Genomic DNA, 15,284 nt, shown 5'->3' on the forward strand with positions numbered 1-15,284 from the left:
CAATGGTATTTTAACATCGGTTAATATAAGTGAGTTATGGTCTAAAGAACTAAGTTATATCCACCTATAACCCCTAGCGTAATTCCTTCGGAGATATATATATCAAAATCATAGCTTTATAGAAATTCTTACTTTTATAAAATGCAATTGTAGGTTCACATCAGTTCATTCCCAAAGCTGCCACATCATGCATCAAATCACATGCAACTAGACAATAGTCAAATCATAAAATATGCATTGGGTTGTTATTGCTTGTCATTTATTCTTTGGTAAATATGTGTGATCTTATGACTATAGCCTCCGGTTTCCCATCGCCGTGGGGCAGCAAAAATCAAATTTGGCTCGGCTCGGGCGCCGGGGTAGTAACTCGACGGGGCAGCATTCCGAATATCCAAAAGTGGGGCCAGAACAGGAGGCGGCATAATTCCAAGGATATCCTCTACCCGCCTGACCTCACGCGCATCACCGGTCTCCGTCTATGTGGGCCCCGCAACCCATCCCACCTCATCCCCGCGTTAACTTTGTTCCTCCTTCGGTTCTCATCTGCCTTTTTTAAATATTTTTTTATAAAACAACAGTAGAATATGCCTCATGCTCCCATTATTATATTTTTTAGAAATAAATGTGTTAATATGTGTGTGTGCGTGTGTGTGTATATATATGTATATAGTTTTAATTGGATACTAGAATTACTTTATATCGTCTCAATATAGCCCAGTCTCTTATCTATTCATAGCTGACAGTTCTAGAAAACTATAATACCTTCCCCCCTATCTTATGGCTATTTACTGAAGTTTTTTTAATCTCTCCCTCCTTTCATACGACGCCGAGTCCTCCCTCTCCATGTCAGCGTCGACCTCCTCGAGCGAGTCCTCCACCCACCTCCTCCTCGTCTCCCCAGCATCTCCATTGTTGAGGGCGAGATCCAGTGGCTCCCCGAGATCAACATACAACTGGCTCCAATCTGACCCCTAGATGATGGGTCTTCCACCATCGTCTCTTCGAGTAAAAGCTGGCCGACCTCCACCAATGCTCCAACCTCCAGCACGTCAAGCATCGACTCCTTGTTAACTTCGTCGACTGCAAGTCCCTGCTCGGAATTAAGCCCCTCGTGCCTCGTATAATCTTCACCCCGAACTCGCTCAATGACTCCTGCCGGACAGCCGGTATTGGGTATACTGCAGCCGCCGAGAAGACTTTCGATGAGATGCCACGCAGAGATATCGTCTCCTGGAATTCTATGATTGCCAGGTTGGTAAAAGCCGTGGAGCTGAAGTAGGCACACCGGCTTTTCGACGATATGCCTGAGACTGGCTTTCGGATTGTTCCACAGGTACTAGAGTGGAATGTGGTCTCGCTTTCCGTCGTGGTATCAGGTTATTAATGTTGGCCGTTGTCCAATTTATAATTATCTTCTGCTATGTCTCTCTTCGCTTCTGTGTTGAATTTTGTTCGTGCATTCTGGCTTTGCATTATAGGAAGCTGACTTCTGACTTTGCATCCTTGGATAATAGTCGATGCATAACAGCCATTATTTGCCATCATATTCATTTGAATGAATTCTGGACAAAATAATTCGGGCTGATAACTTTATACGAACTATTTTTAAAGAACTATATTCTGCAAGAGCATTGGTTCTTGAGCTGTAACAGTGGCAGAATCAGTGTCCTTAAGTTAAAAACTGTTAAAATCAAAAACTTATTACAATACTAATATATCAGGTATAAGGAATCAAGAGAAGAACAGATATAAGGATACAAGGAGAAGAACAAAGATGGCTTCGAAACGTTTCAGTGAGGAATGAACATTTCAGTGAGAGAATAATATGTTTTCCCGTTACACCGTTCTCATCCACAGTATACCTGTTTAAATAAGCTACAAAGCTTTGTTTTGATAAGAAGGAGAATCAGAGTTGGTTAGTCGGTGTGATGGGATAAAGCCTGCCATTGTGGATCAGGGAGAAGATGACGATGGCTCCCATGATTTGAAGAACCAATAGCTTCAACATGCCCCCGCAAACTCAATGGGAGAGGTCGGACGTTGAGTACTTGAGTTTGGAGCGCAGACATTGGAAGCGAGACGTTGAGAGGGGCTTGGTCAGAGCATCGACAAGTTGATCTTTGCTGGAGAGGAACCGCACAATAAGCTGGTGTTTAGCAACCTTCTCACGAAAAAAGTGAAATTCCAACTCAATGTGTTTGGTGCGAACATGGTAAACGGGATTGGATGATAGGTAGGTGGCACCAATATTATCCCACCAGAGCATTGGAACCGGGAGCTTGGTGAGTTCCAACTCAGATAGCAAGGAGACAAGCCATTGGAGCTCAGCAGAGCTATTTGCAAGAGCCTTATACTCAGCCTTAGTAGAACTTTGGGCAACAGTAGCCTACTTCTTATAACTCCAGGAAATTAGATTAGCACCAAGGTAGATACAATAGGCACTGATGGAGCGACGATCATCCTTGTCACCAGCCCAATCAGCATCGGTAAAGGCATGCAACTGAAGGAAGGAACACGGTGAAAGAAGTAGACCAAAAGAGATGGAGGACTTCAAGTACCAAAGGATCCGTTTGACAGCTTGCCAATGAGAGTTCAATGGGCGATGCATATATTTGCAAACGGAATGAACAGAGTAAGCAATGTCCGGTCGAGTAATGAAAAGATACTGAAGGCCGCCAATAATGCTGTGATACAGGAACGGATCAACAAATGGGGTGCCATCATAAGCCGAGAGAGAATAGCTGGAAGCCATTGGTGTCATGCAAGCAGGGCTTGGCAAAGTCCATGTTGCTCTTGCGAATAAGATCAGCAATGTACTAATGCTGAGAAAGAAAAAGACCAGAGGTAGTGCGAAGGACCTCAACGCCAAGAAAGAAACCGAGAGCCCCAAGATCCTTAACAGCAAACTCCGTTTGCAGGGAAGAAATAAGAGAGGAGACCATGGCAGGATCAGAGCCAGTGATGAGTATATCATCAACATAGATCAAAACACAAAGTAACCCTGTAACTCAGCGAAGAATGAACAACGAAGCATCCGCTTTGGAGGCAACAAACCCAAGTGCAAGAAGGCGGTCACTCAAGCAAGAGAACCATGCACGAGGCGCCTGACAGAGACCATAGATAGATTTGTGCAGGCGACAAACATGATCTGGAAGCTGTGGATGAATGAACCCCCGCGGCTGAGCCATGTACACTTCCTTGGCAAGGTGGCCATGAAGAAAGGCATTCTGAATATCAATCTGCCGAATGCACCAGTTGAAACTGAGAGCAAGAGATAACACCAGGCGGATTGTAGAAGGCTTAACAACCGAACTAAAGGTCTCAGAAAAGTCAATGCCTTTCTGTTGATGATGGCCTTTGGCAACGAGACGTGCTTTATATCGGTCAAGGCTCCCATCAGCCCGACGCTTGAGTTTGAAGACCCATTTACAGCCGACAACATTGTAGTGAGGTCGAGCAGGTACTAAGGACCACGTGCCGTTGCGGAGGAGAGAATCAAACTCTTGATTCATGGCCTCATGCCAGTGAGAGTGTTTAGCAGCATCAGTATAGCAGGTAGGTTCACAGAGAGCAAGAGAACTCAGGAGAGTTTTCGGCAACGGGTAGCGGACAGTGCCATCAGTTGGAATACATGGCTTGAATTCCTTGTTCTTGGCCCGGGTGATCATACCAAAAGTGCCAGATGGTGCAGGAGGAGGCACTAGCGTCGTGGTGGAACTAGAGAAGTCAGCGGCAGGAGACATGGAGGTGGAACCAAGTTGTGCACGGCCAGGAGGTGCATTAGTGTCAGCGTCGGGAGACGTCGCAGCTCGGGCAGACGAAGTGGCAGAGGGAGCAGTAGGCACAGATGGATGGATAGAGTGCAACTCTCGTGAGGCAGAGGAAGAGGAAGGGACGGCAGGTGGTAAAAGCGGAAGACGAGAAGGAAGTGGAACGAAGGAGGAGGCAGATGTAGAAACAGAGACTGGCTGGAGGAAAGAAAGACTCATCAAATATCACGTGCTGAGAAATATAAATATGGCCTGTGGCTAAATCAGCACACTTATAACCATGATGCAAGGGACTGTATTCCAGAAATAAGCAGGTTTTGGAGCGATAGTCCATCTTATGGCGATTGTAAGGTCGAAGGTTGGGCCAACAGGTGCAGCCAAAAACTCGAAAGAATGAGTAATCCGGTAGCATCCCGAATAGCAATTCATAAGGGGATTGGGGAAGTAGGACTGGTGTGGGAAGACGATTATAATATAAATGGCAGTAAGGAAGGCATCTTCCCAATAGTGCAATGATAGAGAGGCCCTGGCTAATAGAGATAAGCCCATCTCAACGATCTGTCGATGATGCCGCTCGACAGACCCCATTTGATGATGGGAATGAGGGCAAGCAAGGCGATGGTTTATTCCACAAGAGGCAAAATATTGATGTAAGCGCCGGTATTCACCTCCCCAATCAGTTTGAATAGATTTAATTTTGCGATCAAATTGACGCTCAACAAAGGATTGAAAACGATAAAAAAACATTCTCAACTTCAGACCGCAGTTTAAGAGGAAAAATCCAGATATATTTGGTACAATCATCAACAAAACTAGCATAGTAACGGGAGCCTGTCGTAGATAGAACAGAAGAGGGTCCCCAGACATCACTGAAGATGAGGTCTAAAGGTCCCAAAGATTTATTCATGGAGGTTTTAAAAGGTAAACAATGGCTCTTAGCCTTCTGACACTCACTACAAACACGAGGAGCGTTATTCGAAGACAGCAGGCGTGGAACTTTGGAGAGAATCCGACGAACAGTGGGATAGGTAGCATGACCGAGTTGGCGATGCCAATCATGAAAGGAAACATGAACACCAGAGAATGCCCATTTGGTCGGAAAGCACGATGGAGAGGAGAAGCAGTACAAACCATCACGCAGAGGACCGCGATGCAGGGTGTTCCCCAAGTAATCCTTAATCAGGAAATGAGAAGCATGAAACTCAAAGTAAACATTGTTGTCTTTAGCAAACCGTTGAACGAACAGGAGATTCTTTTTAATATCAGGAACTAAAAGAATTTTATCAAGAAGGAAAGAGGTATTGGATGCGGAAAGAGTGGAAGAACCAACACGAGAGATATGCAAACCTGCACCATTGCCGACCTGAATCTGATCATCCCCGGAATACTCATCATTCTGAATGGTAAGGTTGTTCATGTCTATAGTGAGATGATGTGTGGCACCTATTTCCGGATGCCACTCAAGAGGAGAAGAGATGTTAGACGCCGCAACCATCGCATGTGCCGAGTTCTGCATATTGTGGGGAGTAGAAGGGACATCTTGCAGAGAAGGGTCATAATGGCGATAGCATTGCAAGGCACTGTGACCTGGTTTATTGCAAATTTGAAAGATAGGACAAGAAGGATGATTGTGTCCTTGAGGAGCATGTTGGGACGGAGGAAAACGACTGCCATTGCCACGGTTGTTGCCACGCCCCCGAGATCGATAGGCGTGGTTGTTGCCATGACGACTCCCGTCGCCATTGCCACGAAACAAAGGGGAAGGATGACGAGTAGCAACGTGTGCGGACGGTTCAGTAATATCAGCAAGGGAGGAGGGCTGATTTTAGTGTGTGAGATGTGACTCATGGTGAGAAAATGACAGTAGAGCTCCTCAAGAGATGGAGGATCAAGCCGAGTGGTAACCGATGTAACAAAGGGATCATAGTCAGATCCAAGACCAGCGAGTAAAGAGCTTTGAAGATCATCACTGCTTAACGAGTGACCACCTGAAGCAAGTTCATCGGAGATCTTCTTCAGGTTAAGAAAGTAGTCGGTGATAGAGAGGTTACTTTTCTTCAAGCTTGCCAACTGGGTGCGCAACTGCACAACTCGTGCGCGAGAATGTGAGGCAAAGCTCCTCTCCAAGGCTTGCCAGACTTCATGGGAGGTGGTATAGCCAATGATTTGGGCAAGAATACCTTCTGAAAGAGAGGACATGAGGGTGCTCAGGATAAGTTGATCCTGTTTGACCCACTGATGAAAAGCAGGATTGGGTATTTAGGAACTCTCGGCATCATCATATGAAGACGAAAGTAGCCAAGGGGATGGGGCTTTGATTGATCCATCGAGGAAACCAAACACATCCTGTCCTCGGAAGTATGGAACCATTTGAGCCTTCCAAAGGAGAAAATTGTTACGAGTAAGCTTCACTGTAAGCATATGAGGGATTGCTGTGAAGATGGGATAAGCGGGGATGACATTCTCGGCAAAGGCTTCGGAAGGAGATTGCCTAGTGATCGACATCAAGACGTTTGTCAATCATTTGCTCTGATCCCATATAAGGAATCAAGAGAAGAATCAAGAGAAGAATAGATATAAGGAAACAAGGAGAAGAACAGAGATGGCTTCAAAACGTTTCAGTGAGGAATGAACTTTTCAGTGAGAGAACAATACGTTTTCCCGTTACATCGTTCTCATCCACAGTACACCTGTTTAAATAAGCTACAGAGCTTTGTTTAGATAAGGAGAAACAGAGTTGGTTAGTCGGTGTGATGGAACAAAGCCTGCCGTTGTGGATCAGGGAGAAGATCACGATGGCTCCCATGATTTGAGGAACCGATAGCTTCAACATCAGGTAACAAAACTCCTATTTGGATGTTCCTGGGCAAAAAAATCTAGAGGAATTGGGCCTATTGGCCCATCTAGCGTGTATTTTCTAAAACCTCTCCAAACCCAGCTTTTGGTCTGCAGGAAAAATAAAATAATCCATGGAGGTCTTCTTTTTTTTTTTTTTTGTTCTAACGGAATTTAGGATGGGTGGAGTTTGGTTGGTATAGGGCTATGCTTAAATAAACGGCCCAATCTACGAATTCTTCAAAATTTTTAGCCCAATCGTACATGAATAGCCAAACAAGTGAGAGAAATATCCCCTCTCGTGGTATAGGGAAGGAATTGAGCTATCATGCAGACCAAAAAGCCCGTTTAGCAGGATAAGGGAAGGAATAGGTTGGATTTATACCCTAGCTTATTCCCCCATCTGATTGTGGCTAAATCTTTCAGGAGGTCACTTTATAACAACATCATGATCTCGATCTAAATGTGTATAGATGTATGAATCAAATCAAGCAATCTCATCCAACTACTACGAAACGGCATGGTGAATTACTCCTCACTTATTCCTGCAAAGTCTGGATCCTCTGTTATTGTCAGTCATTTGAAACCCTTCATGCAGCTTTCATCCTTGCTTTTCAGGTTGCTAGAAAGGTAGGCTAAGAATGAGCTACACCTCCCACCACCTTTGTGGTTATCATTCGGGCTTGGACATATGATTGTGGATCTTATATACCAGGGAACTACAGGTTTAAGTCTTAACTCGCTTTCAATAATATGATAATTCACTACTGGAGATAACAGTCTAAAGTACAAGCTCTGATGCTGCACAGCTTTCTCATGTGACATGTAAATAAATTAAAATACTTGATATACATATGTTGCATAATTGCATATGGACAAACACTTTGTAATTCATCTGGAGTGTGGTAGTGTAGGAAATTTTGTCATAAGGTAGGTTTTTTGAAGAAATTTCATGAGGCAGGTATACCTCATCAGTCCGAACAAGAATGGCAACTGGCCATTTGCGAGGGAATCGCAGTGCCTTCTGTTATCCGAGCACTAACATCCTACGCAAATTTTGAAGTGTCAACAAAATCATAAAGAAGAGAGGAATAAAACTTCTTTTTATGTAATATGAACTTTTCCGACTCTTATATACTACATCAAAATCTGAAAATGTCAAGTTGGATTACCGTGACGGTGGTGTGGTAAGCCGTATATGAATCTGTTGAGTCCATTCTGAATAACTCTGGATGTTTTCCACCCATGCGTCCCCGCATCAAATAATTACTCCATTAAAGCCTGTCCTTATGGAGATCTGACTCTTGAAATAGATGGCATTAGGTGCGATTTGTTTGTGGAGGATATGCAATCTATAGGTTTTCTATTGTCTGCTTCTATTCTTTGCCATTGGAGTTTGCCTCTATCCTTAGATGTTAATAGCTGCTGACTTGACCTCCTACCTAAACCTGTTAGCTAGATGGTAATGCTCGCTGCAATTGACCAGCCACCTGTTGGGTTTTATTGGCAGCTGTCCTTTATCACAACCTTTGCGCTGGGCTTTACTTCTCATTGTCTACTTCTTATTGACTTTTTGTGATTACAAGACTAGTGAACCCGGATTTGAGCATCTATTCTCTTGCTTTTGAGCCAAACCAAGATCTTCTTGGTCTTGCCACCTCCACCGACCATCACCATAGTTGCCGCCGTCGGCTCTCTGAGGCCGTGTTGCCGGACCTCCGGCAGCACCCCAGCCTCTTTCCTCTCCTCTTCTCTCTCTTCTTTCCTATATTTTTCTTCTTATTTCTTCTTTTTCTTCCCATTTTATCTTGATTTATTTATTTTTTAAAACATATTTTACTTCCTTATTTCCTCATTGGCCTATAGATTAGATGCACTGATGATCAATGTCATTGACAACCAAAACCAGACCAGACCCCTGATTTAACTCAGGCTGAGATTCTCTCTCTTCTCCCTCTTTTTCTCTCTAGATAGGCTTAGGGATCTTGTCTTTCTTTTTACTCGGATCCAAGTTGACTCAGTGTGGAGGCCCTAAACTGCTCCGATATCTGGGCGGTAGACCGACCAATTACCTCGGCCTTTGTCGGGTCTTTTTGGAATTTGACCACTATTAATCTTCTTCGAGTTACCTAAATCATGTCTAAACCTGAGCAGTTGAATTCATCTTGTTCGAACCGACCCAGGAAGTCGGGCATTGCCATTTGGCCATTCTGATTTAGGGGCATGAGGCCATATCCCTAATAATATTTTAATTTTTGACTTCGCTTGGCTTCTAAGATAATGATGAAATTAATTATATTTTAATAATATTAAAACAGGTGAACCTGGCTGGTCTCACTGAAGTTGAAGTTTGAAGCGAGAAAAAGTAAGTATTCTAATACTTCAAAGTGTGTTTTCTAAATTTTTAATAAAATAATAATTAAATTTGATTATGATATCTACTTTATATTTGGTTAAATGGGTCAGACATGTTACTGTTACGATAGTAATTATTTTAAAATATATTATCTGTTATGTTATAAAATTTAAAAAATATGATTGGGTGAATTATGAAATTTGTCTCATATATGTATTCTCAATATGATTATGATCTAGCTCTGCCAATGAGAATTATTCGTTGGTCTTGTCAATTTATAATTTGAGAAACTAGTTTTGACGTTGAACCACCGGTGATTAAAATAGTGGTATTTAGACTCTGAACCATCGGTGGATAAGAATAGTGGTATTTGGCACTTTGTGCATTTTGACCCATGCCACTGAGTTACATGACCATAGCCTGATGTTGAGTTTCTAGTATCAGTTTATGAAAATAATAGTAAACTTCAAAAGAAATATATGTATCATTTAAAAATTAATTATTTTTGGTCAATATCTTGCTTTTTAACTAATTATTTATTTGGCATGCTTAGACCCCACTTTGAGGTATTATATTGCTTACTGGGTTAGTGCAGCTTATTATTTTTTTTCTATTTTTCAGATCCAGATTCATGATTGCTTAGGACTTGGGGGAGTGCGTTGATCTTCTGAAGATATTTTCAGTTTTTTTTTTAGAGTTCTAGCTAGCCTATTTAGACTATTTAGAATATTTTATTTGATTTGAATAAATAATTAAGTATATGTTGACTTATGCCACTTTGAAATAATTGATTGTAAGAATTATTTGCATGATTTGCATGATATGATATGTAGTCTTGATTACATTGATTTTTAAGAATTATTGTTTTGATATGATCTGTAATCAAACATGGTCTGTCATGCAGGTATAAGGCATGTGTTATGCCCTGGTTGGGGGCATGATATAATATGATCAAGCAAATTCAGTCATTTTCATTCCTCTGCAAATACTTTTTCTTTGAGGGAAAGGGAAATGGGAAACCCCACCCAAAAAGCTTCCTCTTAGAACACTTGGAAAACTTCATACGGTTATTAGCTATCAGAAATTAAGTTCACCTGCTGCTTTCCATTCATCCACACAAATCACATTAAACCCATAAAAGTTTGCACCATATCTATAAATGGAGTCGTCCCATTGCCTGCTGAAAATAAACTCTTACCTCTTCAGTCTAGATTACGACAGTACGTGGCTCTCTACCTGAGCTGACCTATGATCTTATTTAAGCCTTCCAAGGGTAGACCTAATCTCATCTCTGCTATCTCTCTGAAACTTTTTCTTCCCCTTGTGCAATTAATCAATTATACTGCAAACCGATAAAAGCCGGGTGGCTGCTTTTCCGGCCTCCTTTATCATCCAAAGAAAAGAAAAGAAAAGAAAAGAAACTTGTTATGCTGCGCCTGGCTGCCAGCTATAGCTGTAATCACTCATTTTACTCTCAACACCTCAATGCAATGACAAGGACACCAGCTTTAGTTGGTCAGCGTGCTTTTAATCTCGCACATTTATGATCCAGCAACTACCTGTGCAGTCCCTACTCATTTATTCCATCTTTTATAATCTTGCAACGAGTACCTGCGGTTGAATTAGATCTTCTTGCTGTGTACTCTGTCCGGTAAATTCAGGGAAGGTGTTGAACTGGGCGGCCTCTCACCCCTTCATTTCTCAGACTGCAGCTTTCAGAGTCAAACAAGGGCATGCCTTGCAACTGGGATGATGGAGGCTTTTTCTACGGAGTTCTTGATTTGGTATCCCAAATACATTTGGTTTTACAGAAGGTCGCCAGCAGCTTGGACACAAAAGTTACTCGCAGGTGGTATGTTGCAGCTAGACATCACTAAGGAAACAATATCAGCTTTATATATATATACTGTGGCTTGTACATTTAGCCCTCTTTGGCAGAGCTTTTAGAGAGTTAGAAAGCTCTGCCCTTTCAAAATACTTTTAGATGGAATAGAGATATTTAGTAAAAAAATTTAAAAAATTGTTTTAGCTTTGCCAGAAAGCTAAAACAACTTTGAAGCTTCTCTAAAAAAGTACTTTTAGGTCCCATTGGAAAGCTATTTTGAGTTATAATTTTTTTCTTTTTGGACCAAAATACATTCTCCGAAAAAACATTTTTAGGCTCCCTTGGAAAGTTGTTTTGAGTTATAATTTTTTTTTCTTTTTGGACCAAAATACCCATGATAAAATATAATAATTACAGAAATAATAATATTAATATATAATGATAATAATTATAATATTTTATATCTTTATTATTATATTATACTATAAAGATAATATTATATTACATTATATCATAATATATTGATATATTATGTTATATAGTATTAAAATATGTTATATTATTATGCTATAGTATATAATATTATATTACTATATTATAATAATATATATATTACATTACCATAATATTATACCATATATTTATGTATTAATACATATTGGTGCGGACACTAGTGCTAGATCAGCCATCATCGAGTCTACGGTCGCCACAGGGTCCAGCCAGTTTGATTTTATTTTGGATTGATTTATTTTAGTTGGGTTTATATTATGTTGATTGGGTTTATTTGCATAGGATTGTTTTATTTGTAGGGGTCTATTTGTTATTTTGTGACTCTATATTAGGGTCCATGCACTTGTTTAGAATTTGATGAATAGTTTAATGAAATTGATCTTCCTTTCTTCTGATGCCCTGGCGTGAAGCCACGGCCAGAGCCAGATGAGAAGCCTGGTTCTTCTTCCTCCCCTCCTGTTCTTCTCTTCTCTTCTTTCTCTCCTCTCCTTCTTCTCTCTTTCTCCCTCTTTTCTCCTCTACCTTGCATCACATATTATATTTTATTATATTCTATTGTATAATATAATACAATATTTTTTATGATCATTTTGTCATACTAAAAGTATTTTTTCAGTTTGTTTACCAAACAAATATTAAAGTCTCACGGCACTTTAGAAATATAGTTACCAAACAGTAAATAACTTTTAATAAAAATTGTACTTCAAAAAATTCTACTTTCAAAAGTTCTGCCCCCCCCCCCCCCCTCCCCCCCCCCTCGCGACAAAATCATCATTGAAACCCCTTTTTTTCCTCTATCTTCTTCTCTCTTTTTTCTTCTTTTTTTTTTCTTTTTCTTTTTTTTTTTTTTTTTTGCGTGCAGCAGCTCACCTAATAAGGCGTTATAGGTACATGTTCAATGACGGGGATCGACAAGAACAGTTGGATGCCTCTATCAGCTGCTACATGATCATTTAAGGTTTGTACTAGAAGTGCATTATTTCTTCTTGCAAGAATGTTGATTGTTTCAGCAATCATAGTCATTCAAACTTGTGGTCCAACATAGCCATTTTGTGACTAATAGCCTGTTTTTCATTGCACCTGCGCAATCCAATCATCTAACCTTGGCCATTAATGGTTGCAGTCCGAAAATCACATCATGCTAAATCATCGGTTCAAGTTCGGGTAGGAAAGGTCATCTCAGTTTATGCTGGCGACAGAAGTCGATGACTTGCATGAACAGCAGTGAAATTTAAGGTTAATCGATCAAAGCTTTCGCGTGTTTTTTTTTCTTTTCAAAGTGTTTTATTGATTATGTTTAGTTATTGTTATTGTACACACCACTTATGGGATTTCATGAATAAGATGCAGAGAATTCCATTCATAGTGATGGACCTATTTCAAATGTTGAACTGCATCTCATTCTAAGCTGTCAGCACCGATTTGCTTCGAAGATTAATTCCAGTACAAGAAAATTTAGAAGCAATGAAATTTTTTTGTGGTTGTGTCAGAGAAAAGGTCGAGTTGGTGTCATCATGCGTTGAGGAATTTTCCTGAAGGCGCCCAAATTACGTCGTGTGCTGCTCTGTCCAGGAAACACCGCGTTCGGCGCCTGGCTACGTCCCGGTGCCTCGGGGCTCTGTTACGCCGGAAGCAAATGGAGCACTTGCACTGGAATTCCTAGGGACAGCTTGTTTGAATGCTCCAGCAAGCTATCTCTACGCGAGGGCCCTATCTGCTCTCTGTGCGGCCTTAATCATGGGTTATAGCAAATTATTTTTGCTCCTTTGTTCCCTCCCATTGGTTCCACTTTTCCGTTTACTGGAGGTAGAATGCTTTCTTTTCCCTTTTTTCGAGCAGAGTTTACTGAAGGTAGATTCCAGTTTGTTATGGGGAGATAAGATGAATAAATACACCTAAACCGTTGTTTTCCCAGTAAAAGCATAACGGTGAAACTAGCGGTGCAGGAAATGAAGAGAATCGATCAGCTCTCGATCTTCTTCAGCGGAGCGATGCAGAGCAGAGACCGCTTGGCTCCGGGAGCGCTCACTTTCAGCTGAGACCCGATGGAATGGAACATATCCAATTAGAGTGAGAGGCTAATTATAAGGCAGAAAGGTCTGCCCTGTCGATCAGCTTGACGTACGATCGATACATTTGTATGCATTCGGAGCAGGAGGGAGGCAAAATATATAAAGCCTAGAATTCTGCAACTCTTTATTTCCTTTTTTTTTTTTTTTTTTAAGTGGGGGCGTACGGGGACATACACCACAAGCTTTCACGGGTTGAGGGTGGGGGGACTGTTCGGTGAGCTTGATTGCGAAAACACGCAAATAAAAACTATATAATATCGGCAGGCATCCAGATGTATGCAGGATATATATAGGCTTCCATATACAAAAACCACACCAACCAACCAACCAAGCTACCTACCTACCAAGAAAGGCTTACCAAATCCGTCCGCTGTGATGGGGATTACATGGAAAAGCTGCCTTCTTCATGTGAAGGGGACCCTGGGCAGTTGTTCCTGTTGAGGAGCTCCTCTATCATCTGCAATGCGATCCTGTCCTCCTCATCCATCCCCTGCGTCGACGTCCCCTCCATCGCTGGCGACGGTGGCTGTGGCCCCGCCTCCCCCTCAACGTTCCTCCTCGACTCCTGCTGCTCATCCGCCTTCCCGAGCTGGACGGTCATGACCCAGTTGGAGTCCGCACGGGCGCCGGCCCGCTTCTGCCACACCCCGATGTGGGAGTTTTCTGTGTCCAGCCGGAGGCAGGTGAGGGACGGGGACGGAGTCTTGCAGCACCGGCGGAGCTTTGCACTGAGGACCTCCGACAAGCCTGTGGAGGTGGCGCGATCATTCTCATTATTCGGCGGGGCATTCCCGGCCAGGATTTTGGAAACCGGGAAGTTGGTCTTGGCGTTACGGCCGCTCATCAGCACTGCAGCCTCGTCGTAGGCCCGCGCAGCCTCCTCAGCCGTCTCGAACGTGCCAAGCCACACCCTTCTCTTCCTATATGTGTATATACATATGCATATATGACATGGAACAGACAGAGAGAAGGAAAAAGGTTGGTGTTTTCGCACCAGTAGTGGCTCATAGCTAGTGGTTCGGCTACCTGCAATGGTTGCCAATTGGAAGGCTTAGAAATATAGCAAAGTGTGGTAGAGAGTGCTTACAGGAGAGGGTGGCGTATCTCCGAGACCCAGGAGCCCCAGTTGCGCTGCCTGACTCCTCTGAACTTCTTCGACTGCACCATGTTGCAGCATATATGGGACCTCCGGTACCCGGACAGAGGGCAGAGAGTCAGAAAGAAGAGAAGGAAAGATGGCTCCTTGGTTCTAGTGAATATAAAGTACGCATCAGGAGAGGGAAGGCAGAAGTGGTTGAGAGAGAGAGAGAGAATTAAAGGAGAGAATGTGCAGGGGTGCTCGCATAAGTTTGCCTGGTGAGATGTCGATCGGTGAGGCGTGGCCGTACGTAACCACCAAAATACAGTGTTAATAAACCCGGCCACCTACGCTCTTGGAGGAACAATAATGGGGGCCTTGATGTCTATGAGAATGGGCTGCTGACATGGTAAATGGTGAACCTAAGCAGGTCGGTCGGCATTTCACCTTTCGCGCGAAAGAAGGATTCACCTGCCTCGGCGTGAATCACGGTTAGATCATCCACACCCCAACCCAACAACCTAAACGGGGGTAGAAGAAAAGAAAGCCTTCTAAAGCTTTCTTTTTCTTTCCCCCCTTGAGAGAGAGAAGCTGCGAGTTTTCCTGGCGACCCATGCCGAAGTAATGGCTTGCATGTGTTCTCTTAATGGTACAAATCATTGGAGTAAAGTTCGAGCCTTTTGCGGTGTAACTTGTACGTACGTACGTACCAGTATATGCAGGAAGAGTATTGAGGGAAAGTACATGGTCGATCGTGGAGAGAGGGAGAGTAGCCGATGTCCTAAATTCACATGAATCTGCATGTATCCCTCTAGCCGTGGCCTTGACCGTGCAACAA

General features: G+C 42.5%; 1 protein-coding gene across 1 annotated transcript; it reads right to left on the reverse strand.

Moving 5' to 3' along the window:
- Positions 1-13,589: 13,589 nt before the first annotated feature.
- Positions 13,590-15,045, reverse strand: LOC103708748 (ethylene-responsive transcription factor WIN1-like). The gene is made up of 2 exons (XM_008793819.6): positions 14,456-15,045; positions 13,590-14,288 (listed from the first exon to the last, which is right to left on the reverse strand). Exons 1-2 carry the CDS (start codon positions 14,533-14,535, stop codon positions 13,751-13,753), a joined length of 618 nt encoding a protein of 205 aa, XP_008792041.4. The 5' UTR covers positions 14,536-15,045; the 3' UTR covers positions 13,590-13,750.
- Positions 15,046-15,284: the final 239 nt, after the last annotated feature.

The sequence above is a fragment of the Phoenix dactylifera genome, chromosome 5 (assembly GCF_051530095.1).
Source record: "Phoenix dactylifera cultivar Ajwa chromosome 5, Ajwa_hap1_PhDact_Kaust_v1.1, whole genome shotgun sequence".
NCBI classification, from domain to species: Eukaryota; Viridiplantae; Streptophyta; class Magnoliopsida; order Arecales; family Arecaceae; genus Phoenix; species Phoenix dactylifera.